Genomic DNA, 24,984 nt, shown 5'->3' with positions numbered 1-24,984 from the left:
ATCTAGAAATTATATGGTCCATTTGATCAATGTAGAAAGCAGTACTAGAAGGCTGTTAGGAGTGTGGAAAGAAACATAGCTATGTAGAAAATTATGCAAATGAAAAATTATGAGGCAATTATTAGCTCAAAAAAACTATTAATGACAAGGAACAAAAATAATCATTCTGAGCACAGAAACAACAGGGAATTATCTATTTACAAGTTATGAATAAAAATGTGTGAACGTCTTACCTGCTTCAGTGCAGGGGAACAAGGGATCAGCTCTCCTATTCTGTTAATCCCAGCATTGATTTTTTTCTTCCTATGCCTCTCCACTAGAGAGGGGAAAAAATCCATTTATCAAACCTACAGCCAAATTGCTTCATTCTCCCTAGGTAAAGAAATTTTAGGCAAAGAAAAACCTAAGAAGATCTTATCAAATAGTATCTACTGAAGACCAATTATAATAAGAGTTCAAAGAATGTCATACTTTAACATGACTAGTGTTATGGAAACTGATATAAGCAGTATTTTTATTAGCACTTTAAGGAATGTAATCTATAATAACTAAATTCAAATTATAAACAGAAATTGCTAATATTACATTACTGTTAGGCCATTATCATATTATATTTCAAATAATTATTAGAGAGTTTAATAACCAAATTTCAAGAACCCACTAATAAGCTAAGTACTTAGAAAGTTGCCTCTTTATAGCAGATGGACAAATGAGACTTTTCCAGACAGATTAAAAGAACCTTAAAACACTTTTTAGGATGACTGGAGGACATTTGTGAGATAGAAACAGTTATTAGTTATAACTTAAAATATACAAGAAAAGACAGTGGCTTGGTTTTTCCTACTGGATCTGGGCTCTTCACTCTGGCCATGTAGGATTTTTTTTCCATCCAAGAAACAGTAACTGACAACTTCTCAGTGAACTGAGAAATGTTCCAGGCTTATATGATACAACTTTAAAAGATATATAGAAGGGTCAAGAGGATACAAGAGATGACCTAAATAATTTCTATAAGACACTGTTAGTAGAAACACTAGTCTTGGCTATTTTCTTTTAAAAAGTTCTGTAAAACCTTCCTAACAAAGGATTCCAGTGCTTCTAAAGGAATGATCTTTCAGATTGTAGCATAGATAGGTCTTGTTTTACAAAATATATATACTTTTTGCTTCATAATCTATCATATCAGTAAAGACTTCTTTTCCAATGACATCTAATTATTCTCAATAAATTACTATTAGCATATATTTATGGCACCATGTGACAGTGATGCCAATCACTGTCATTCAGGTCATATAGCCAGAAAAAATTAGATTTAATTCATATGGCAAAAAAAAAAGAAGCAAAACAATAGTTTTTGTTCTTATCTAGAAGCAAATTTTTTAATGTGTAGAGGTAAAAAAAAAAAAATTAAGACTCTTTGCCCACAGTGATAAAGGGAAATTCAAAGGCAGTAAACTCCCTTCTGGGGAAGAGCAATATGCCACAAGTGTTCAACACATCTCGCCATACATATAATTTTCCCAGGGTCCTTTCCTTAGGGAAAGGAATATATCATTTATAATATAGATAGTAGAAATTAACTTCTAATCTTTTTTAGATCTCAGTGAAGTCCCTGATGGAAAATAAATGTTATAAAATGCACCAAATTGTAAATGTATGCACAATTATATCTATAAATGTTTGTCTGGTTTTGTCCTATCATTTTGATGTTTGAAATAAAAATAAATATTGATTTTCTACATTTCTTCCTATAATTGAGGACTCCACAACTTAATTTAAGACTGTTCACATTTTAAGTACCTTTAAGATCTACAGCCTGCTGCTCATCTCTTCCCTATTCCTCTAGGCAGCCAGCCCCCTCTGGAATTTCTGCAAAGACACATACTGTTCATTCTATTTAGGAAAAGTATATCTGAAATCACTTAAAACACTAAAATCACTCAGTGGGAGAAATCATTTAAAACTCTGTCTCCAGGGGTATATTAATCCTTAAATTATCTAGATAGTAAATCCAAAGATGATAAGCAAACCATCTTCAGGAGCTGCAGAGGTGTTTTGTCAACTGAAAACAATAAAGAAATACTTTTCTAAAACAAATGAATAATGATTCTGTACTTATAGCATAAAAGCTTATAATAAACTACAGTGTAATTTTATTTTGAATACAAAAATGTTAACAAACAAAATTTAAATTGTTGTTTCTACCTGCATTGTGTGTCTCCCGGTTTTTCTTTCTGAAACAAAAAGTGTAGATAAAAGGAACATGAAAATAATAGAAAAACATTTTCATCACTTTGTATTTTGAGAACCATAAGAACAAATTTCATGAGTTTATATTTGTCACAGCAATAAGTAAACACATGAAGAAAATTTTTCTTAATATGTATTATGGTATGAAAACTTAACTACAGATACAGCAATATAAATTTAGAATCCACAATTTCTGCAAGTAACCACAATTCCCTGTTCTTCCATACCCACAAACCATTGGTAAGGAAGTGAATCAATCACTGAAAACTATTTGAAAATATAATTTAGGAGTTAGTCAACTCTCAAAGTGATGTGCCAAGAAGGTGAGTCATTGGTTCAGAAGTAAATCAATAACTGAAAACTTTATTTGACAAATGTAATTAAATGAGCCTGTCAATTCTCAAAGTGACATGCCAAGTAGGTAAGTGACTTCTAATGTTTGTGTGCCTTCGCACCGGGGCTAAGGTGGGGGTGAGTATGTAAAGGAAACAAGCAACAGTGGAGAAGAAACTAAAAATCTGTACAGAAGGAGGTATGGCAACCAACAGCACCCAAGTACTGACAATTGGCATTTTAGCTACCTTGTACAGTTATGTACCTTAGGTTATTCAAACTCTTAACTTTTCTATTGCTTTTTTAATAAATTTTTTTTTCTCTTACTCACTCTGGAGAGAGGGAAAGGGAAGGAGAAAGAGAGGAAGAGAAACGTTGATATGAAAGAGAAACATCGATCAGTTGCCTCTTGCACACACCCCGACTAGGAACCAAACCCACAACCCAGGCATGTGCCCTAACTGGGGATTGAACCTGAGACCTTTCGGTTTGCAGGACAACACCCAACCAAGTGAGCCACACCAGCCCAGGCAAATCTCTTAAATTTTCTTTTTTTTAAAATAGTCTATGATTTTTTAAAAGATTTTATTTATTTGTTTTTAGAGACAGAGAAAGGGAGGAGAGAGAAAGGGAGGAGAAATAAAGGGAGCAAAACATCGATGCACGAGAGAAACATTGACTGGTTGTCTTTCACATGTCCCCAACTGGGGACCTGGCTGCAACCCAGGCATGTGCCCTGACTGGGAATAGAAACGATGACCTTTTGGTTCACATGCCTGGTGCGCAACCCACTGAGCCAAACCACCCAGGGCCTTAAATTTTCTTAAAAGCTAATTTACTAAGAACATTGATTTTTCCTTTCAGGTACCATTACTCAATACATTAACATCCTCTAATAGCTATTTGGTAGGAAAAGAGAATAGAGATTTTAATATTAATGGGAACATTGGCCATGTGACTCTAAGCAGAAACACTGGCCAAAATGCTAGAAATCAAGAAGGGGGTTATACAAAGAACCAAAATAATATTGTACTGATGTGTAATTCGCATTAATGGTTTCTAAAATAAAAAATGTCTTTTCAAACTGACTTCAGCCTAAGTGAACTTAAGATCTACAAAGACTAACACTGTATGCAAATAAAATGTTCAAAAGAAACTAAACATTTAGAATAGATTTGGTATACTTGTTACACTGCTGGTAAAATAAGGAAGACAGGTAAATTTTAACTCTGAACCCCTTTCAATAAACCTTTTTCTCTTTATCCACACTTATTTTTGAAGAGTAATGGTTTTCTAGGCACCCAAATAAAAGTTCCCTAAGGACTACTTATTTAACAAAGTAGAGATTAATTCTGCTTCTTATCTTCTGAATCTATATTATTTTTGAACTGTGGCTACATACCTGTGCTGCTTTTTTGTAGGAGTCTCATTCTCTGTCATTTCTGGCATGGTTAGAGTAACAGGAACCTAAAAGGCATGGAAAGACACACCAGGAAGTTTAAAATCATGCTAGTATCGCAGGGAAATTGGCTAATAGCAATTTGGGTCAAATACCAAATCCTAAAAAAAAAAAAAAAAATGTGACATCATGAAAAAAAATACTGGATTAAGTGTTGGGGATAGAAAACGATATAAGAAACAAGTAAAAACATTATATCTAGCAGACAGAGAACAAGATGAAAGTCAAATACAAGGTGTATCCAGAAAGTGCTTGAGGAGACTGGCATAGACAAAGTCTGTTACGGATTTGAGCAAGACCTGGAAAGACAGGTAAAACATACTTGAGCTTGAAGAGTATGTTCTTTGTTCATGATACTGTTTGTTCATGATAGAAAATTTAAACTAGAACAATGAACCCTCTCTCTGAACACAGAAAAAACAAAAGTGAAAAGCAGACAAACATGTAATATTCCATTTATGGAAGCAAGCATTCATTCATTCATTCGCTGATTTGCTAGACTGCATTCATTTCAAACCGCTAGAAGTCTTATGTTATCATTTGAGAATAATTAAAATCTGAATATGAATATTAAGTCTATTTATATTTAAAATATGATAGTGAAGAATGTATGTACTACAAGGAAATATAAACATGTGCAAGAATAGCCTGAAAACAAATACATTAAAATATTAATCATAGCTATATAAGGTCAACAATATTAGAGGTGATTTCTTTCTCTTTTCTGACTTTCAAATATTCTGTAATAAAACTTAAATGCTTTTAAATCTCAGGGGTTGACAACCTTTCAGAAGAGGTCTGTCAAGCTGGGCTACAAAAGAGGACATACAGGTGTGATTTCCCATTTTCTCTCTGAGAGAGAAAGGAGGCAGCAAGAAAGAACAACTTTCAAATCTGGTTCTGCCATTTCCTAGCTGTGAAGTCCTGGGAAAGTTATAGAACCTCTTGGAACCTTGCATGTTTGATCTACCAAATGGGTCATAATCGTAGTATCTAGATCATTGGGTTATTTCAAGAAAGAAATGGAAGAATGCTGGCAGAGCACAACAGCATGGTGCCTAGCAGTAAGAACTGAGTAAATGCTATCACAAGCATTAATGAGGTATTTCAGGTTAAGGATTTAGCCATGGGAAGAAGGTAGAAGGGTCCTGGCAATTAAGTAGAAGTGAATGCAGGGAAGGTGATGACAGGAAGTGCTGACAGAAGCAGTCTGAGGAGAAATACGTGCTTAAGACCCATTTCCAATAGCTCATTCCACCTTCTTCTGAACATTTGCGAAAGTACATATATCCATCTAAAAACAACACGCTCACATTAGATAATCATATAATGATAATGTGGGACATATGAGTAAATAAATCCATCACCTTTCTCACCCAAGGGCTTGCAGAATTTCTTCACTTTTGATTCCTAGTTTGCAACGCCTCCTGTTTCTGATCCAAATCTATCATCTCCTGCGAGAAGATGGTCTATAAGTTATGTTTTCTTCTTACTACACAGGAGAAAAATCAATAAATGTTTATAGCAGCATGTAAAACAAGAACTGGCAATCCATGGCATGCATGCAGATTTTTGCTTGCAAAATAACGAATGTACCGTATTTTGCCATGTATAATGGGGCCCCTGTGTATAGTGTGCACCTACGTTTTAGGCCCAAACTTTCAGGAAAAACATCTTTCGTTTTAACTTTTTAATTTAATTTTATACTTATTTAGATACTTGTTTTTTGTATTATAAAGGAGTTTTAACATTTATTTGTGAACATATGATAGTACAATTTTATGTAACAAATAATTATAAAACACAAGAACAGATACAAGGTATTTCAACATAACAAGATAGCAAGGTATTATACCCACACAGAATGTGCATCCTTATATTTTTCCCTCAAAAATTTGGGCAAAAAAAGTGTGCATTATACACAGCAAAATATGGTTAGTTGCTTTCAAAAGTCACTTTCCAATGGCTTACCCATGCTCCACTCCCACAAAGATTGTAGTATTGCAGCTATGGATGGTTGGTCCCCCGGTGGTTCCTTTCTCTTAGGCATGCTCACTATCCCGTAGGTTCCCAGTGTCCTCCACCTAGCTCTTACACTAAGATCTGTCCTTAATTCTAAAATTACCTTTCCTTCAATCTCTTATCCCCTCCTCCCTGCCCCTCTTGCCAGAGTGCCTGAAAACTTACTCAAGGACCTTCCACTAAGGCAGTGACAGTAGGAAGATAGCACTCAGACCTGTGCATTGCATGAACTCTGTAAACTAATTTAAGTCTGTAATAGAGAATTAAAAGCATTTACTTGAGCAAAGAGAGCTGCGGCCCAGGAGACAGATTCAGGTAGCAACCTAAATTGTGTGCCACCAAAACAAAGGAGAGATTGGTTTTTTTTTTAACTGAGAAAGTCTCTACCAGGTTCCCAGTTAGGTCCATTTTATGTATCCAATGTGCAGTTTATCCAAATTGTGCAGTTCTAATTGGATGGGGCAGGTCTCTCAGTCCATTGGTACAAAAACTAAACCAAGATTTCCTTGTAGTACATAGCATGAAGCAGAGAGTTCAGTTCTGAGGTTCTTTACAGCACATGGGGCATATGAGGAGCTTCTGTCAGCAAATGACTACTAGATTCTTCTTGTTCATAAAATTTGGGCCCTCAGTAGACCATGGGGAGTCCATTTCAGCAGATAAATCCCTTCTCCAGGTTCACATCAAATGAATCTTTTCTCTCAGGATGCACAGCTTTAAAAAATGTATAGATTTGGGGGCTTCATCCCAAATTGAGAAGCATGACTGACTGACTAAGGCCCAGGAAACTGTATTTTCAACCAAGTTTCTGGGTGACTTTCCTTTTCACCTTCTATCCCTCCCCCTTCTCCTTCACCTCCTCCTCCTTTTTCTTTCTTTCTTTCTTTTCTTTCCTTTCCTTTCTTCTTCTTTTCTCTCTCTCTCTTTTGGAGCAAAAGTATTGGAGAAACTTAGCTCCATTTCAGGGCCATGTTTCCTAAATGTCTGTGATAAGAATTATGAGAAGGTACTATTTAAAAACACAAATAAATTCTCAGCCCATCCCAGACCGACTGAACCAGTCTTTAAGCAGGGAATTTCAATCCCTAAAGGAGGGGTCAGAAATTTAGTAAGTGCCCCAGGTGACTCTTATCAGGAAAATTTGGAAGCAGGCAAATATCTTTAGTTGGTGAAATTTCAGGCACTAATATCCCATTGTAGGAGAAATTATTTGGGATGTGGCATGACAGTTGGCCATGTAATTTTATCTATAAACCAGTAAAGTCAGATTTGCCTCATACCCATGAGTCACCATTTGGTCATTAGCATCAAGTTTCGTTAGGTAGAAGTTAGAAAATATAGGAGACGGAGGAGGCTGGGAGGGGGGTCCATAGTGCTTACAGAAAAAGCTCATAAATTAACTTTTAACTGCTTCCAGGTCAAGTATCTGTTTTTTACAAGAGGATCACAAGAGAAGGTCTGGAGCATGACAGGGATCTGAGTTAACAGACCTCCACCTCTACGTACACTTAGGAGGTCATGCCCTCCTGTGGAAGAGTATGCACCACCTTTCCCAGCCAATTCAGTACGTAACTTCCTCACCCCACCCTACAAACTAAATATAAGGACAAAGGGACAAAGGGACCCAACACCTAGGCCTCTCTCACCCACCTTGGCTAGACCCTTTCTCTTCCCTGAGAACATATTGCTTTAAAACTCTGCCTGTGTACTCATCAGCTTCCTGATCTTTAATTCTTTACTGCATCAGCAAGAAAAACCAAGCCTTCCACAACAGTTCCAGTTGTTCTCCTGAAGCACTTTTGAAAGTGCTTCATATTACAATTAAGATTCATATTACAATTAAGAAACATGAAGTAAAAGTTCTACATTTTCTAAACACCTAGAATTTTAAAGTAAATGACACTAGAGGCCTATCACATAAGGATACACATTCACTGCACTGTGGTGAAAGCTGGTTCAACTGAAAAAGTTATACAACTGCAAATTTAAAACATCCAGTTTACTAAATATCACTATAAATATCCATTCCAAACTACATTTTAACCAATTCAATTACATTCTAATTTAATGCAAAGTTATTTCCATGTCCAAATCCTCCTGATACTAAAATTGCATTCCTGACATTAAGAAAACATTGGAATATATAATACTGTCACAAATCTTTGTCCACCCACTTCCTAATTAATCTTCTAATAACAAAGTGACACTTTTCATACAATATTTATATAACTATATACAAAATATACCCTTTAAAATATTTAAAGTGGTGTGGACAAAAAAAGAAAAGAGCCTCTGTAATCAATCTAAGGAAAATAATCTGCAAAGGTTGATCTGATTGTAAATGCCTAACAGGCCAGGTAATGTGGGTAGTCATGCCCCAGGCCTATAAAAGGTTTATCTTTGCCTTAAGCAAACTCTGTCCATTGTGCTTGTGAATCTAGGTTAACAAACCTTTGAAATGCCAGGAGTAATCCTCTTCCAGACCACTCTAAAGAGTAACCACCCTAAATGGAGCACAGAATCTTAACTATATGGTAATCCAATCAGAGATTCCCCTGCTTTGCCTCCTCTCACCTTCCCGTAATCTTGTGATGTTCCCTTCTTAATTCCAAATGCATAAAAAACCCTGCAAAACTGTCATTCACCAGAGCATTTGAGATCTTGCTTCCTGGTATGTCCTCAGTTTGGCTCAAATACCCTCATAAAAATTCTCTACAGGTTTGGACATTCTTACATTAACAGTGCCATGAATTTAAAACAAAAACAAAACCAAAACTTCACAATGGGCCCTGGCTGGTGTGGCTCAATGGACTGAGCACCAGCCTACCAACCAAAGGGTCCCCGGTTTGATCCCTGGTCAGGGCACAAGCTTGGGTTGTGGACCAGGTCCCCAGCTTGGAGGCAACCACACATTGATGTTTCTCTCCCTTTCTCCCTCCCTTCCCTTCTGTCTAAAAATAAATAAATAAAATCTTTTTTAAAAATTTCAAAATGTTACAATAGTAATCTATGAATTATTTTTGATGGTAAGAAAGGATTACTTCCAAAATTAGTCAAACCCAATGGTTCTCAAAGTGTGGCCTTCAGATCTCTTGCATTAAAATCACATGTTTTAGCCCTGGCTGGTATGGCTCAGTGAAGTGAGTGCTGGCCTGCAAACCGAAAGGTCACAGGTTCAATTCCCATTCAGGGCATATGCATCTGTTGAGAGCCAGATTCCCCAGTTGGGGGTGTGCAAAGAAGTAACCAATTGATGTATCTCTTGCACATTGATCTTTCTCCCCAACTCTTTCTCCCTCCCTTCCCCTCCCTCTGAGAAGTACATAAATAAAATCTTTTTTTTTTTTTAAGTCAGGTTTAAAAAAAATCACATCTTTTAACTTTTTTTCCTAGAGGTAAAGCTTACACTTAATAAAATGCACAAATCTAAAATGTAACATTCTATGAGTTTTGATAATTGTATACACCTGTGTGAGCGAGCTCCTTATCAAGATTTATCAAGTTGTCTCATGGCTCTTCCTAATCAGTTCCTCCCTCTCTTCCCAGAGGCAACCAGAGTTCTAATTTTTTTTTTTCCACCACAGACCTTTATAATACAATAATTGAAAGTTCTATTTTGTCAAGCTCTCACTCAGCATAGTATTTTTAAAATTCATCCAGTAGTTTGTAACTTTTTCTTGCTGTGTAGGAATATGTAACATCGTGCCAATTTAAGTTTTTTATTCATTTTTCTGTTGATGGACACCTGGACTGTTTTCATGTTTTTGCTATTATGAATGAAGCTGCTATCCATGAACATTCTTGTACGTGTAAGTCTTTTTGTGGATGTACTCTTTCATTTCTCTTGCGCAAATATTTAGGACTAGAACTGCTTATCACATTCCCTGCAGTTCCACGCCTAAGTATTTACCCAAGAGAAATGAAAGACTATATCCACAAAAAGACTTATACAAGAACATTTAACACACTTTTCCTAGAATGATAGGACTATTTTGCACTCCCACACACAATGTGGAAGAAAGACTCCTGCTTGCTCCACGGCCTAACACTGGGTTTTCTCAGCTTATTAATTTTAGCCATTCTGGTGGGTATATGGTGTATAATTTTCTTTTCTTGATGACTAATAATGCTCCTTTTTTATGTGCATATCAAGTCCATTTGTAGCTCTTCTGTCTGCTCATAACTTTTGTCAAATTTTAATTAGATTATCTTTTTATAGTTGATTTATAGAAAGTCTTCATATATTGAGTTATATCTTCTGGATACCTATCCTTTGTCTGAAATATATTTTGCAAATATTCTCTCTTATTATGTGACCTGCCTATGCATTTTCTTAACTGTGTCTTTTGGTAAACAAAAGTTCTTGATAAAGTATAACTTACTGGTTTTCTTTTATGATTATTCCTTTTGGTGTCCAGACCAAAAAATACATTAGCCATCCCCAAGATATTCCCTTATGATTGCTTCTAGAAAGTGTATAATTAATTAATAATTGTCATATTTAGGTCAATAATACATATTATTTATGGCATGAGGTAAGAGTCATAGTTCTTTTTTTTTTCATATGAATATGAAGTTGTTCCAACACCTTTTGTTGAAAATATTTACTTAACGGCATCTTTGTTAAAAATCTTTGTTAAAAACAGTCATAAAAGTGTAGTTCCATTTCTAGGCTTACTATTCTGTTGCTTTCTATTCTGACCTATCCTTATGCTATTACCATACATTCTTGATTAAGCATGTTTAAAATACGGATTCCTATACGCCACTGCAGACTTACTGACTCATACTATTGGCAGGGAGGCATCCAGGAATATGCAATTCTAACAAGCTTTCTAGTTGATTCTTACATATCCTTAAGGTTGAAAAGTATTATGTTACTCTAATACTCCTTCTAAAATTGATATAAATAGTTGAGCTCACAAAATTAAGGTCCACACAGAAAGAGCAAAGAACTTAGAATTAAGAAACTTGAGCTCTATTTCTAGCTTCACTACTCAGTAGCTAGATATCAAATTTACCATAACTTAAGGCCTAAGTTTCTTCACATGTAAAACAAGAAAACAGGACTCAAGTCAATCATTCAAGTATGGATTGAGTACCACACTGTCCAGCAATAGCAGATATAAAGATGGATAAGGCAGATCTGTCCTTAGGAAGAATGCAGTCAGGGCTATCCAAAAGAACTTGCAGCAGTGGAAATGCTCTGTATCAGTGTTACCTATATGGTCATGAGTCATATGTGGCTATTAAGTGCTTAAAATGCGGCTAGTGAGGCCATGAAATTATATTTTTATTTTTATATTTTAAGTAATTTAAATGAAATAGCTACATGTGGCTAGTGTACTGGAGAGCACTGGGAATGAAAAAGGTAAGTAAAAAGATGAATGAATAAAAAATTAGTACATTAATGTCAACTTCCTGGTTTTGACATTGTCCTTCAGCTATATAAGATGTCACCAGTGGGGGAGGCTGAGCGAAGTGTACATGGACTCTTTGTACTGTGTTTTAACTTCTTTTGAGTCTATAATTATTTTGAAATAAGTTTTTTAAAGTGAATTCCAAATTTGTAAGTGCTACTTCAAAGATTTATTAATAAAATGCTACACGAGAACAAGGCATCAAGCATGTTTCTTGTGGAACCAGAAAGGCTAAGACTTGGAGAATGTGTAGGATTTTGCCAGGCAGAGATGGAAAAGAAAAGGATTTATGAGGTAGAAGGAAAAGCAATCACAGGAGCAATGCAGTGAAATATAAATACGCCTTTGTGAGTCTGAGGACTACACCAGAACTATCTGAAAAATGACAGGGAGGGAAAGAGGAAGTCAGGGCAGTAAGAGAATTTGGATCAGACTATTGAGGAATTTTCTATGTTTAATGAATGTGTTCAGTTTTTATTTTAAGATCAGTGGTTCTTCAATAGTGATCCACACACTTGCATTGTTCTGTAACAAAGTCCCTCCAATCTATAGTAAAAAAAAAAAATTTCATTGATATATAACTTATATACCATAAGTCACTAACTTATTAGATTCACTGCTCAATAAATTTTTATATATGAGTACACACCCATGTAAGCACCACTTGGCTCAAGATATGAAACATTACCAGCATCTCAAAAGGCTCTCCTGAGGTCCCCACTTTAATCCCTTGAAGTTTCTTTTACAAATATGAATTCAAAGAATACATATGTCCAAAGAACAAATACGAGTAACCAACAGGTATATGAAAAGATGCTCAGCATAATTAATCATCAGGGAAATGAAATCACAATGAGATCTCACCTCATACCTATAAAATATTATCAAAAAGTCAAAGTGTTGGTGAGAATATGGAGAAAATGTAATTTGTTGGTGGGAATGTAAATTGGTACAGCCACTATAGAAAACAGTATGGAGATTCCTCAAAAAATTAAAAATAGAACTACCATATGACCCAGCAATCACACTTCTGGGCATATATCCAAAGGAGAGAAAATCACTGTCTCGAAGAGATATCTGTACTCCCACTCATTGCAGCATTATTCACAGTAGCCAAGATATAGAAACAACCTAAGTGTCCACTGAGAGATGTATGGATAAAAAATATGTTCTATAAAAATGGATCGAAAGTATGAAATAGTCACCTTTAAGAAAACGAAATCCTGACATTTGTGACAACATAGGTCAACCTCAAGGACTGTGGTAAGCATTTCACAATATATACATATATCAAATCATCATGTTGTAAATCTTAAGTATATACAATTTTTATTTGTTAATCATACCTCAATATAGCTGGAAAAAAATATATGTACTTTTCAAAGTGTGTGAGTGTCTAATACATTGCTGTGAGAAATGTAAAATGGTGTGTCACTCTGTAAAACAGTTCAGCAGTTCCTCAAAATATTAAACACAGAATTCCTATTTGATCCAGCAATGCCACCTAAATATACACCCAAGATAACTGAAAACATATGTTCACACACAAATCTGAATGTATTTGTAGCATCAATACTCACAATAGCCAGAGTTGAAACAAGCCAAACTTCTATCAAATGATGCATGATAAATAAAATGTGGTACATCCACACAGTGGAATATTCTTCAGCAACAAAAAGACATGAAGTACTGATGCATGCTACAACATGGGTAATCCTTGAAAATATGTTAAGTGAAAGAAGTCTGACACAAAAGGCCACATACTGTATAATTTCGTTCATATGAAATGTCCAGAACAGGCTAATCCACAGAGACAGAAAGTAGATTAGTGCTTACCTGGGGCTGAGGAGGATGGGGGAATGACTGCTAATGGTGGGGAAGAAGGTGGGTGGGTCTTTTTGGGGCGATGAAATGTCCTAAAATTAGATCATGATGATGGTTGTACAATGCCCATATATACTAAAAACCACTAATTTACACTTTAAGTGGGTAAACTTTATGGTATATGAATTATGTCTCAAACAGGCTGTTTAAGAAAAACAAAAAACAAAAAAAACCTTTGATAGATGTCTCATCAGGTAATTTGAAATTCTCTACCCAGTCATCTTTTTCATCAGTTCATACATCTCCTTTCCTTCAGCATACAATTTTAAAATCTTAGTTACCAACCGTTCCCAATTTCCCTAATATAGGGAAAATGTGAAGCCACCAAAAATAAGTACTGACATTCATTTATGAGAAAACATGGTCTAAATGCTCAAAGGCAAACTGTTTTCTTCTCACTAGGAAGAAAATTAGTGGTAAAGGTTAATTTAAATAATGACTTTAGATACAATGGAAAACCTAATTTTTATCATAAAATTTTCAAGTTAGAATTAAAAGTATCTTAATTGAAAATATTTTATGGCACACTGTTTAAACATTATTTGTCCATGTTTGAGAAAGGAAGATCTTTTCAACCTTTATATTTAAATCTTTTTGGCTGCTGTTTAAGGCATTCCTATGTATTTCATAATTCTTTCTTAATTTTTAAAAAATTTTAAATATATATTTCATTGATTAACTTACAGTTGTCCCATTTCTTTTTCTCCCCCTTTTTCACCTCCACCTAGAACTGCCCTACCCTCCAGCATTCCCTCCCCTCTTTAGTTCATATCTCTGGGTTGTACATACAAGTTCTTTGGCTTCTCCATTTCCTATACTATTCTTAACCTCCTCCTGCCTATTTTGTACCCACCATTTATGCTGCTTATCCCTTTTCCCCCATACTTCCCCCTCCTCCTTCCCTGTTTCACTGATCGGTTTTTGACCTTCTTTTCTCAGATAAGTCCCTTTAACATTTCATATAATAAGGGCTTGGTGATGATGAACACCTTTAACTTGACCTTATCTGGGAAGCACTTTATCTGCCCTTCCATTCTAAATGAGAGCTTTGCTGGATACAGTAATCTTGGATATAGGTCCTTGTCTTTCGTGACTGTGAATAACTTCTTGCCAGCCCCTTCTTGCCTGCCAGGGTTTTTGGGGGTTTTTTTTGAGAAATCAGCAGATAGTCTCATGGAAGCTCCTTTGCAGGTAAGTGTCTCCTTTTCTCTTGCTGCTCTTAAGGTTCTCTCTCTCTTTATCTTTAATCTTGGGGAATGTAATTATGATATGCCTTGGTGTGTGCTTCCTTGGGTCCAAATTTTGGGGACTTTCTGAGCTGCCTGGATCTCCTGGAAGTCTGTTTCCTTGGCCAGACTGTGGAAGTTCTCCTTCATTATTTTTTCAAGTAAGTTTTCAATTTCTTGGTCTTCCTGTTCTCCTTCTGGCACCCCTATGATGTGGATGTTGGAACATTTAAAGTTGTCCCAGAGGTTCCTAAGCCTTTCCTCATTTTTCTGAATTCTTGTTTCTTCATTCTGTTCTGGTTGAATATTTATCACTTCATTCTGCTCCAAATCGTTCATTTGAATCCCAGTTTCCTTTCCTTTATTGTTGGTTCCCTGTATATTTCAAAAATTACTTCACTTTGCATAGCCTTTGCTTTTTCCTCCACTTTGCAACCATACTCAACCAATTTAGTGAGCATCCAGATTACCAGTGTTCTGAACTGTGCATCTGGTATGTTGGCTGTTCATCTCTTAGTTCTATTTTTGGAGCTTTGATCTATTCTTTCATTTTGACCTTATTTCTTTGTCTCAGCACACCTGTTATGTTAGAAGGGGTGGAGACTTAGATGTTCACCAGGGCAGGGCAACCCAGGACACTGCCTTGTGACACTGTGGTCGGGGGGTATGAGAGGGAACAAGGCTGCTTGCTCGGCTCTCAACCGGCTTTCATTCTCTTCCCCTGCTACCCACAAGCAAATTGGGCCCTTCCAGCGCTGATTTTCAGGCAGGTGGGGTTGTGTGTGTTCTAGAACCCCCATGGGCCTCTCCAATGGACTCTCTTGTGAGGCTGAGAGTTTCTCTTGCTGCATCAACCTCCACAGATTTTTACCTCCACAAGTTTTGAAGCTTTCTTTTCCCTCACTGGAACCCTGATTGTGTGGTCTGTTCTCACTCCCCAGCTGTTCCTCCAGAGTATCTGCATACAAATGTGGGACCGCCCAGTCTGCCAGCGACTGCCTCACCCACCTGGTCCTACAGCCACAGCCTTGCTACGCTGTCCTCTCCACCCTGGCTGCCTGTCTCTGTTCCTCCTACCGGTCTGGATAAATATTTCTTCTTTAGCTCCTTGGCTGTTGGATTTCCATACAGTTCAATTTTCTGGCAGTTCTGGTTATTTTTTGTTTTTAATTTTTTGTTGTCCTTTTGGTTGCACGAGGGGACCTGTAGTTCATAATTATTTAAAATGTTTTATGGAGCCCTGACTGATGTGGCCCAGTGGGCTGGGTGTAATCCACAAACCAAAGGGTCACCAAGTTGATTCCTGGTCAGGGCACATGCCTGGTTGCAGGCCGGGCCCCCAGAAGGGGGCGTCCAAGAAGCAACCAATAGATGTTTCCCTCTTTCCCTCCCCATGTCTCTAATAATAAATAAATAAAATATTTTAAAAATATATTTTATGGAATGGCTATGTAGATATGCAGTTCTTAAATGTGTTCTATTTCTTTATGTAAGATCTGTAGTAAATCCTTAGCCTCTCCAATCAAAATGACTTACCCTACTAAACTGGAATATGATCAACAAAAATGCTAACACAACTAAGCTTAAATCCCTGGTTTGGGTTACAGACATTATACCACCAATCCATTTTACACTCACAAAAAGATCTGCACTTATTTCATGACTGTGCTTTAATAGTTTTTTCCTTATAATAAAGGTAATATATGCGTAAAAAACAAAGTAAGGCACAAAGAAAAAAAATTAAAACTTTCAATCACATCATTCAACAAGAATCCACAAGAATCAATGTTAACATTTTCATGAATTTCCTTGTGGATTTTGTTCTACACACATCTGATTTTTTACAAGTATTAGATCACAGGCAACGTTGTATTCTGCTTTTACTAAAGGCAGCATTTTTCCATGTCATTAAATATTCAAAATTGTGATTACAGCATTTATGTTTACTATCGTAGATACACAAGGCCTGTCCAAAAGATATCCAGCCATGTACTATAAAAAATAGAGACATTTATTGAAGAAGATGGAACATACAAGAGACATTGTACATAGGACAATGATACCTCAGCCCCCTTCAAAGTAGGCACCTTGGGACCTCACACAGTTTTCCCAATCTCCATGAGCTGCTCCATCATATTTTCCTGAATCTCACTGACAGTCTGAAATCTCTCCCCTTTCAAAAGTGATTTTAGTTTTGGGAAAACCCCGAAGTCGCAGGCCAAATCTGTGCTATAGTAGGTCTGAGTCACCTGGGTGATTTGATGTTTCACCGAAAGACTGCACGAGACATGATGCATGAACGGGCACATGTTTGTGATGAAGCTGCCAATCACCAGTCACCCACAGCTGCTGCCTTCTGAATCACCTGAATAGTCTCCATGGAGGAATATTCAAGCTTAATGCAAAATCTGATGCAGGTTCATTGCTCTACTCGCTTAGTCATTTTGAATGATGCCAACATGGTACACCTGCTCACTCAATGGTATCTACAGCCCCCACTGACTACTACAGTGAAGTCGTCATTGTTCACCCATGCACATTCCATTCCACTCTCCTTGGCTGCCAGGTTACATCAATGTCACACAAACCATTCTCTTTATCTTAACAACGGCTAACTTTTGGGGGACAGACTTTGTATATATACTAATTTCTATCATCTTCTTAGTGCTTTAGATATTGTTGCTCTTTGTATTTTGATACAAGAACTACTACCTGCATTATCTTCTCCAGCATTTTAAGCTAATAATCCTCTACCTAGAATGTCCTACTACGCAGTCTACCTGGTTCAACTTATTAAATCTTGACATATGAGTATCTGTATTACAGTGCAGGGATAGTAAAGGGATGCTTTTAGCACCCAAAGGAATCCTCCCTCTATATATGTGGTTTCAGCAGCTGCTTTCCATCTTTGTGGGAACTTGAGGAGCTGTTTATGAGTGTGCTGTGTTGCCTTCTGCTTTGTGTAGCTGCTATCTGTTCTAATCTCTTTTGCCATTAAAGAAATCTTACATCTTTTAACTATGTCTGTTGGCTCCTTCCTGTCAATATGTCACAATTATGCTTGGTGCAATGAGAGTCATAGAAGTTCATACCAACCAAGATATATGATGAAATAATGAAATACTGCTACTAGAGTTTTCACTATGAAGTTGAGTCTAACTATATCTTGAGAATAAGAAATAAGCCAAAAGTATAATTTTCTGAAGAGTTTAAATTTTTATGTTTAAACTATGCAAGTAACCTGTTTGTATAAAAAATTATTTTTGACAAGTAATTGATACCTAACATTATATTTGGTTCAGGTGCACAACATTATGATTTGATAGCTGTATATAATCACCACACTAAGTCTAGTTAACACCCATTAATGCATAGATATAGTATTTTTTTATTGAAATGAAAACTTCTAACATCTACTCTCAGTAATTTTCAAATATATAGTATAGTATTATTTAAAATATATTTTTGAAGAGTACAGAAATGTTTAAATTTAAATGGGAAAGTTATTTAGCTCTTCAACCACACTCTTCAGGAATAACCACTGTGAAGAGTTTGGCATTTGTTAGACCTTTTCCTTGTTTTTGCCCATGTAAACTATAAATACTTCTGGCTCAGAAATTATATTGTAACTAAATTCAAGGAGAAATCCATGCTTTAAACTCATGGGCATCCAACCCATGGCCCACGGGCTGCACGAAGCCCAAGATGGTTATGAATACAGCCCAACACAAAATCGTAAATGTACTTAAAATCTTTTTTTCTGCTCAGCAGTTTTCATTAGTGTGTGTATTTACTATGTGGCCCAAGACAACTCTTCTTTTTCCAGTGTAGCCCAGAGATGCCAAAGGGTTGGACATCCCTGCAAGAGTAAACCAGGTCAAATATATGGTAACAAAAGATTATTTTGATTTTGGGTGGTAGATACACAATGCAATATACAGATGATGTATCATTTTGTTATGGCAGAACTGTACTTGATACCTATATAATTTTATTAACCAATGTCACCCCAATAAATGTAATTAACTCCAACAAATTTTTATAATCAACCTCCATTTTTAAACACAATTTTAAAAGACATTTGTTTTAAGTGTTTTTCAAAATTCTCCAACACTGCATACTGAAACATTAGAATTCTGTGTTATCATTTATAATTTTAAAGTTCTGGTTAAATCACAATTTAAAATTACTAGGTAAAATGTTCTAAGTATATATGTTGACATTTGTTTTAAATATATGTAATTTAAAATAAACAATTGCTTTGTAAAAAAATAAATAAAAGTTGAATTATAAAAATGATCCTTGCTCTCTGTAAAAATTTTTAACAGCACAGATATATATATATATATATATATATATATATATATAAAGTACCAATGCCCCTCTTCTTTTAGTGGTCTAGTGGTAACACTTCCAGACATTTTCCCTATGTATGTCCAAGGAACTACTTACGTCCATATTAACAACTGATACACTGAAGGAGCAGGACAAACAAAATGCAAATAGTATAAAATACCTTCCACTGCTGGTTCAAATCTTGTCTGTGGAGTGATGCTGCTCCTTCAATAAAATTTAGCATATATCTATCCCATGACTTTACTGGTCACAATTATATAATAAAAATCCTCTAGGCATTTCTAGTCACAAAATAATCCATTGGAAATATCTCAATATATTTCCTTCTATGTGGGTAATGCCTCTCTCCATCCACTCTCTCCACTCTCTCCCCTTCTCCCAACTTCTGCCTCTGTCCTCCCAGATCCTTTCTCTTTCTGAAGTATGCTTGCTTGCTCATCAGGCAGGCCGGGGCAGAATGCCCAAACCAGCTCCATCCTTACATATTTTGGACCCACATTTGGTCCACAAAAACATATACCTCTTTAATGCAACAACTCCTAGAAATTTACTCTACAAGTATATTCATGTATATGCAAAAGACATTTACTCGAGGATATTCAAGGAGCAAAAGCAAAGGCTCATCACAAGGAGACTGGTGAAGTATGTTATAGTATTATGTTGAACCATCTGAAATTGCCCATATTTGATCTTTTCGGCCTCTAGAAATTGCAATTTCAGATGTTTCAATTTAATAGCTCTACCCATACAATATAGTTATATGTACTGATAGATCAATAGACAAAGAGATAAATGGATATTATGCACCGTACTACCTTTGTCTCTCCCAAATGCCTATGTTGAAGTCCTAACTCGCTGTACTTTGGAATGTTGCTGTATTTGAAAATAAGGCCTTGAAAGAGGTGATTAATTTATAATGGGGTCATCAGAGTGGGCCCTAATACAAGGACTCATAAGAAAAGGAGATTAGAGGGGAGAGGGGTGTGGGGGACTGGATAAAAGAAGAGATTAACAAAGAATATACATGAATAGCCCATGGACACAGATAATAGTGCGATGAAGGCCAGTGGAGGGGTGTGAAGAGGGGCTGGGTAGAGGTGGGCAAAGGGCGGGGAAATGGGGGACATCTGTAATGGTGTCAACAATAAACAATAAAAAATAAAAATAAATTAAAATGTTCTAAAATTAAAAAAAAGAAAAAGAAAAGAATAGAACACAGACCACAGAGACATAGGGACATCACTGTGGGAGACAGTAAGAGGGCAACAAGCCAAGGAGAGAGGCCTCAGATGAAACCAAACCTGCTGACACCTTGATCTTAGACTTCAGCATCTAGAGCTGTAAGAAAATAATTTTTTGTTTACGCCACAGTCTGTGGCATTTTGTTATAGCAGGCCTAAACTATATATACATACTACACACATATATATGAATTTAAAAAGTTCTAAACTTATATATAACACTTATCTGGTTTTTTGGACCCCCCCTTACATATAATAACATATATAATAATAGGTGCATTGCACCAAATGGAGAGTACTTTGAGGGTGACTGAAGTTTAAACATGTTAGGAATACACAGTTTTTTATAAATAAGTTCTGGGGGTTTTTTGGTTCCCCCTTGTATGTCACTGAAACATGCTTTATTTTTACTTAGAAATATGTTAAAATTATTTTTCCAGTTAAGTACGTATCAACTTATTTTACTCTTTTTAATACCTGCATAGCATTACATAGCATGAATGAGCTATTTTTTATTCAGCTATTTCTTATTGATAAATGCTCCTTTTTGTTTCCCCCCTCCTTTTTTCTTTTATTATTATTATTTGGCTATCAAAAACAATGCTGGTGAGGGAAGGGCTGCAATCAATATCTTTTCAATTCTTATCAGTCCAAATAGCAATAAAAGGTATCTTCTTATTGCTTGCATCTCATTGATGATGAGTGAGCTTTCCATGTTATGAATCATTTATCTTTATTTTTGTATGATTTGCTTGCTTTTATTTTTATTTCACTTTCTTTTTATTTTGCTTGTTTTTATTGTCTTGACTTTTTCTTCCTTTGTAATTTTAACTTTTATATTCTCTTCAACCAGAGCTGAAGTAAAAAAACTTCCCAAGTAGTTAACTTGAGATTTTCTTTGTAGCTCTTTTACATGATACATTTATTTTAAGTGTTATATGAGTACTTGAGAAGAGTGTACATTATTAGTTCCTTAGGTATAAAGTTTTATTAAATATTTTTAAAATTAAGTGTTTGTTTTCTAAAATTAAACTTTGCCTCAAACAAATTACTATGCATTTCTTCCATTCAACATTTACCTGGACCGTGTATATGTGATTTTTATTTTAACTTTTTGGTATTATTTTGTTTCATACTTGTCTGTAATAACACAAATCTGTGGAGATTTGTTTCAATACAATTTAAGAGCCTTTTTTTAAAAAATGAGCCCTGGCTGGTGTAGCTCAGTGGACTGAGCACCAGCCTGCGAACCAGGGGGTCACCGGTTTGATTCCCTGTCAGGGCACATGCCTGGGTTGCGGGCCAGTCCCCAGTACGGGGCGTACAAGAGGCAACCACACACTGATGTTTCTTTCCCTCTCTTTCTCCCTCCCTTTCACTCTCCATAAATAAATAAAATCTTTTTTTTTTAATGAGAACTTATTTCATCACACTTTAACTGTTGTTACATTTGGTCCTATTGTGTACTCTCCTTCCTCCTCACATAAATTTTTACTTTTTCTTGGCTACATTTTTGTTTTCTTTATTTTCCTCAACGTTATTTTTCCTCTTATATCTATTCTTTTTTCCCTAAAATTTATTGTTGTTCAGTTACAGTTGTCCTGTCTTTTTCAAGAATATACTTAATTTTAAGACACATACTGTAGTGAACATTTTTTAGATATTTTTTCCTCTCTACTTCATGAAATTCCCCAGTTTCCACTTAGGTATATACCCCTCTCCAACCCAAGCCTGAGCTTCAGTGGCAGGCATTGGCAAGTTTTTTGTTCTCCTCGCCCCCCGCCCCCACCCAGTGACTGGCCTTAGGTTGGTGCAATTACAGCAAAGCTCAGGACTTCTCTCCTGATGGTGTGGGTAGCTGTGCTCTTTCTCTTCCCAATTTTAAAAAGAGAAAGCATGTAATTCCAAATACTGAACTTGCAGGCATCTTTCAAAAGGGGGGAGACAGTATGAAGTTGAAACTGACACACAAAGAAAAGCAAAGTTGAGAGGACAGAGCTGAGAGAAAAGGAATTGCTTATCAATAACCTAAAATATACTAATATTAAAATTTAAATACATGTTCTTCCCACTAAAAACAGTATCTATGGTTTCTTCTGCCACTATAAATGTTCAACATATGCTATTTCTTACCTTCCAGCCGCCCACTACCAATCTCTGCCAGACTTATTGAAACTGTGTAGAATTTTAGTTCTAGAGCTTCAGTTCTCCTGCTAGATCTGTGTATGCTCAACAGCTTATAATTTCCCTTTTTGTCCTTTTGTACCATATTTTGGAAGAACTACTTGATCTGATCTTCTGGTCCATGAATTTGGTTATCCATTACAAAATGCTGTTATTCAGCCTATTATTTTTCTTCCAGAAAATGTTTTTAATTGCCAAAACTTTCTTTTCTTGTTTTTTTAATAGCAGCCTATTGCTATTTTGTGGAAATTATATTCTCTCAAATCCTTGGGGATATTTTTGAATAAAAAATACTATCTTTTCTCTACTACATTCAATTTATTTTCTCAAAGACTGATTCCTGTTTAGACTGGTGTCCCTCTTTTATTCTTTTTTTTCCCCTGAAATATTTAGCAACTCTTGGTTAACCAAACTGGTGGCTAAAGTTGGTTTTCCTAGCACAGTGGTTCTCAACTCCAAATGCACTATAGAAATCACTTTTTTTTAAATAAAAAAATAAAGCTCCCTGGATGATTTTAATGTGCATCCACCACCAAGAACTGCTTTATTAATACATGTGAAAATCACTCTTCTCCCTGCCATGAATGTGCATGCTGATTAGGAGTTCTAGCTATGAAGAGTATCACACATGGATGGAGGTATGTAGTAGCTGTGTACCTTCGGATGGAAAGAGGTCTACATTCATAGTGGCAACTATAAGTTCTCTAAGGTATCAACCTGATTCTCTCTCTGGCCCTAAAGCCTATTATAGAGATTCCCCCAACTTACATAAATAGGCTCTAGCAACTTACCCTATGATTGAACACTATAATTAGCTGTTGTAAATGGTCCTGAACAGTTGTTCTGAAGTCTAGTAATTACTTATCTTTTGACCACTGCTATGGTGTGAATGAGATTACTGCCCTTAGAAAAGAGGGTTCAGAGAGCAACTTGCCCCTTCCACCATGTGAGTACACAAGAAGTCAGAAGTCTGCAAACCCAGAAGGCCTTCACCAGAACCCAACCATGCTGCACCCTGATTTGGACTTCTAGCCTCTAGACTGTGAAAAATAAATTTCTGTTGTTTATAAGCCACCCAGTCTATGGTATTTTGTTATAGTAGTCCAGATACACTGAGACAACCAGCGTATTAACCTCCTCCTACTTCACAGTCTCTGAGCTTTGGGGTTTTCCAGAATTGTGTTAAGAAAACTCACTTTTTTAGCTCTTCCCACTTTGAGCCTGTACTGGGTTGCAGATTTCTCACACTGCAAGGTTTTGTCATCAATCTGACCCCATATGCTTTGCATTTTTCATAAATTCCTCAAGGCTTTTGATTTTTCGATGACATCCTTCCCTGTTTTTCAACACTAATAAAGACATATCATTATTTTCCTATTTTCTTATTCTTTGTTATTTAACTAGGTTTTTCTCATTATATGAATAAAACATCCTTACATTAAACTACTCAGACCATACTGAAGGATTTACATTGTGAAAAGTAAGTCTTCCCCACCAACTTTCTTCCTCAAATTTGCAGTTAACTCTATTTGAGTAATGAATGACTGCTATGTTACTATTTCCCCCCTTTTCATACTCTGTTCTTTGGAAATGAGTACTAAGTCTAGCCCACATTCAAGGAGGGGTAATCTCCATCTCTTGGAGAGAGGAGTATCTAAATATATTTTTTAGAATTCTTAAAGATTTGTCTCTTTTCCCTCATTTATTTATTTAATCATTTTTATATCAGTATAGACTCATGGATATTTATCTTATTCTCTGAGTCAAAATTTAATGCTATAGCTGTTTTATTATTCAAATTGTTCAAGCTTTGGCCACTGGGTACTCTTTCAGGTTGGCTCCTATGTCCTTTTGATATTATCCTGCTCCTCTCTCCCACCCTTGTTTTTTAGTACTTTCTTACTTTTTGGCCCTGTAAGATGCTCCAGGCCCACCTCCTATTGATTCTGTTTCTCTGGAGAACCATGACTAATATAGTGGGTAATCAATAAGGATGTTGATGAAGGAATGAATGACTGAGGTAGGGTACAAGAACTTTTTAAAGCTCCTAAAGTTATTCTGAGGCACAATCACTGTAATCACTAACACATCCTCTCAAGTCTATATACCCTCACATATATCCTTTTCCTCACAGTAATGAATGAGTGGTATAGTAAAATGGGAATAGCCTTTGATATCGGATCTAGGATCAAACCCCAAAAGCTAACATTTAGTAGCTATTTGGTTTTAAAATATTGTATTTCTTGAAGTCTTGGCATTCTCACATTTAAAACTGGGATATTATCACCGACCTCTCAGAGAACTGTTAAGAGTTTACATGATAATGCATTTAATGTATACAGAAAAGTATCTGGTACACAGCAAGAGCTCAATAAACATTAGTTGTCTTTTTCCATCTTCCCCCCTCCCCAATTCACTGGAAAGATGGAGGTCATCTGGTATGAGTTTCTTAACTGGATCCTACATTTATCATATCAAACCTCTGACTATACATCTCTCCTTTCAGCCCACCAGAACATTCTAGCTAACTCCACCATCTGTAGAGAGGGACTCTACACTTTCTTCTTTCCTCTTCAGTATGTTATTTTCTCCCTAACCATTTCTTTTTG

The 24,984-nt window shown here is 36.0% G+C and overlaps 1 protein-coding gene across 5 annotated transcripts in view; it reads right to left on the bottom strand.

The window, feature by feature from the left end:
- Nucleotides 1-24,984, bottom strand: part of USF3 (upstream transcription factor family member 3) — a 55,609-nt gene that overhangs the window by 21,862 nt on the left and 8,763 nt on the right. For 2 of the 5 annotated variants that reach the window (XM_054577294.1, XM_054577293.1), the window contains exons 2-5: nucleotides 5,410-5,534; nucleotides 3,986-4,050; nucleotides 2,206-2,234; nucleotides 234-316 (exon numbers count right to left, since the gene is read on the bottom strand). In XM_054577294.1, coding sequence (XP_054433269.1) covers nucleotides 234-316; nucleotides 2,206-2,234; nucleotides 3,986-4,032 — 159 coding nt within the window. In that variant the 5' untranslated portion in view covers nucleotides 4,033-4,050; nucleotides 5,410-5,534. Of the gene's footprint in view, nucleotides 1-233; nucleotides 317-1,800; nucleotides 1,870-2,205; nucleotides 2,235-3,985; nucleotides 4,051-5,409; nucleotides 5,535-24,984 lie in introns of those variants that run through there. The other 3 variants (XM_054577295.1, XM_054577297.1, XM_054577296.1) reach the window with 3 other exon arrangements.

Source organism: Pteronotus mesoamericanus, unplaced genomic scaffold, assembly GCF_021234165.1.
Source record: "Pteronotus mesoamericanus isolate MK-2021 breed Mesoamerican mustached bat unplaced genomic scaffold, CSHL_Meso_final contig_42, whole genome shotgun sequence".
Classification (NCBI taxonomy): domain Eukaryota; kingdom Metazoa; phylum Chordata; class Mammalia; order Chiroptera; family Mormoopidae; genus Pteronotus; species Pteronotus mesoamericanus.
The sequence above is the reverse complement of the archived record's forward strand: the minus strand, read 5'-3'. Positions and strand labels throughout refer to the sequence as shown.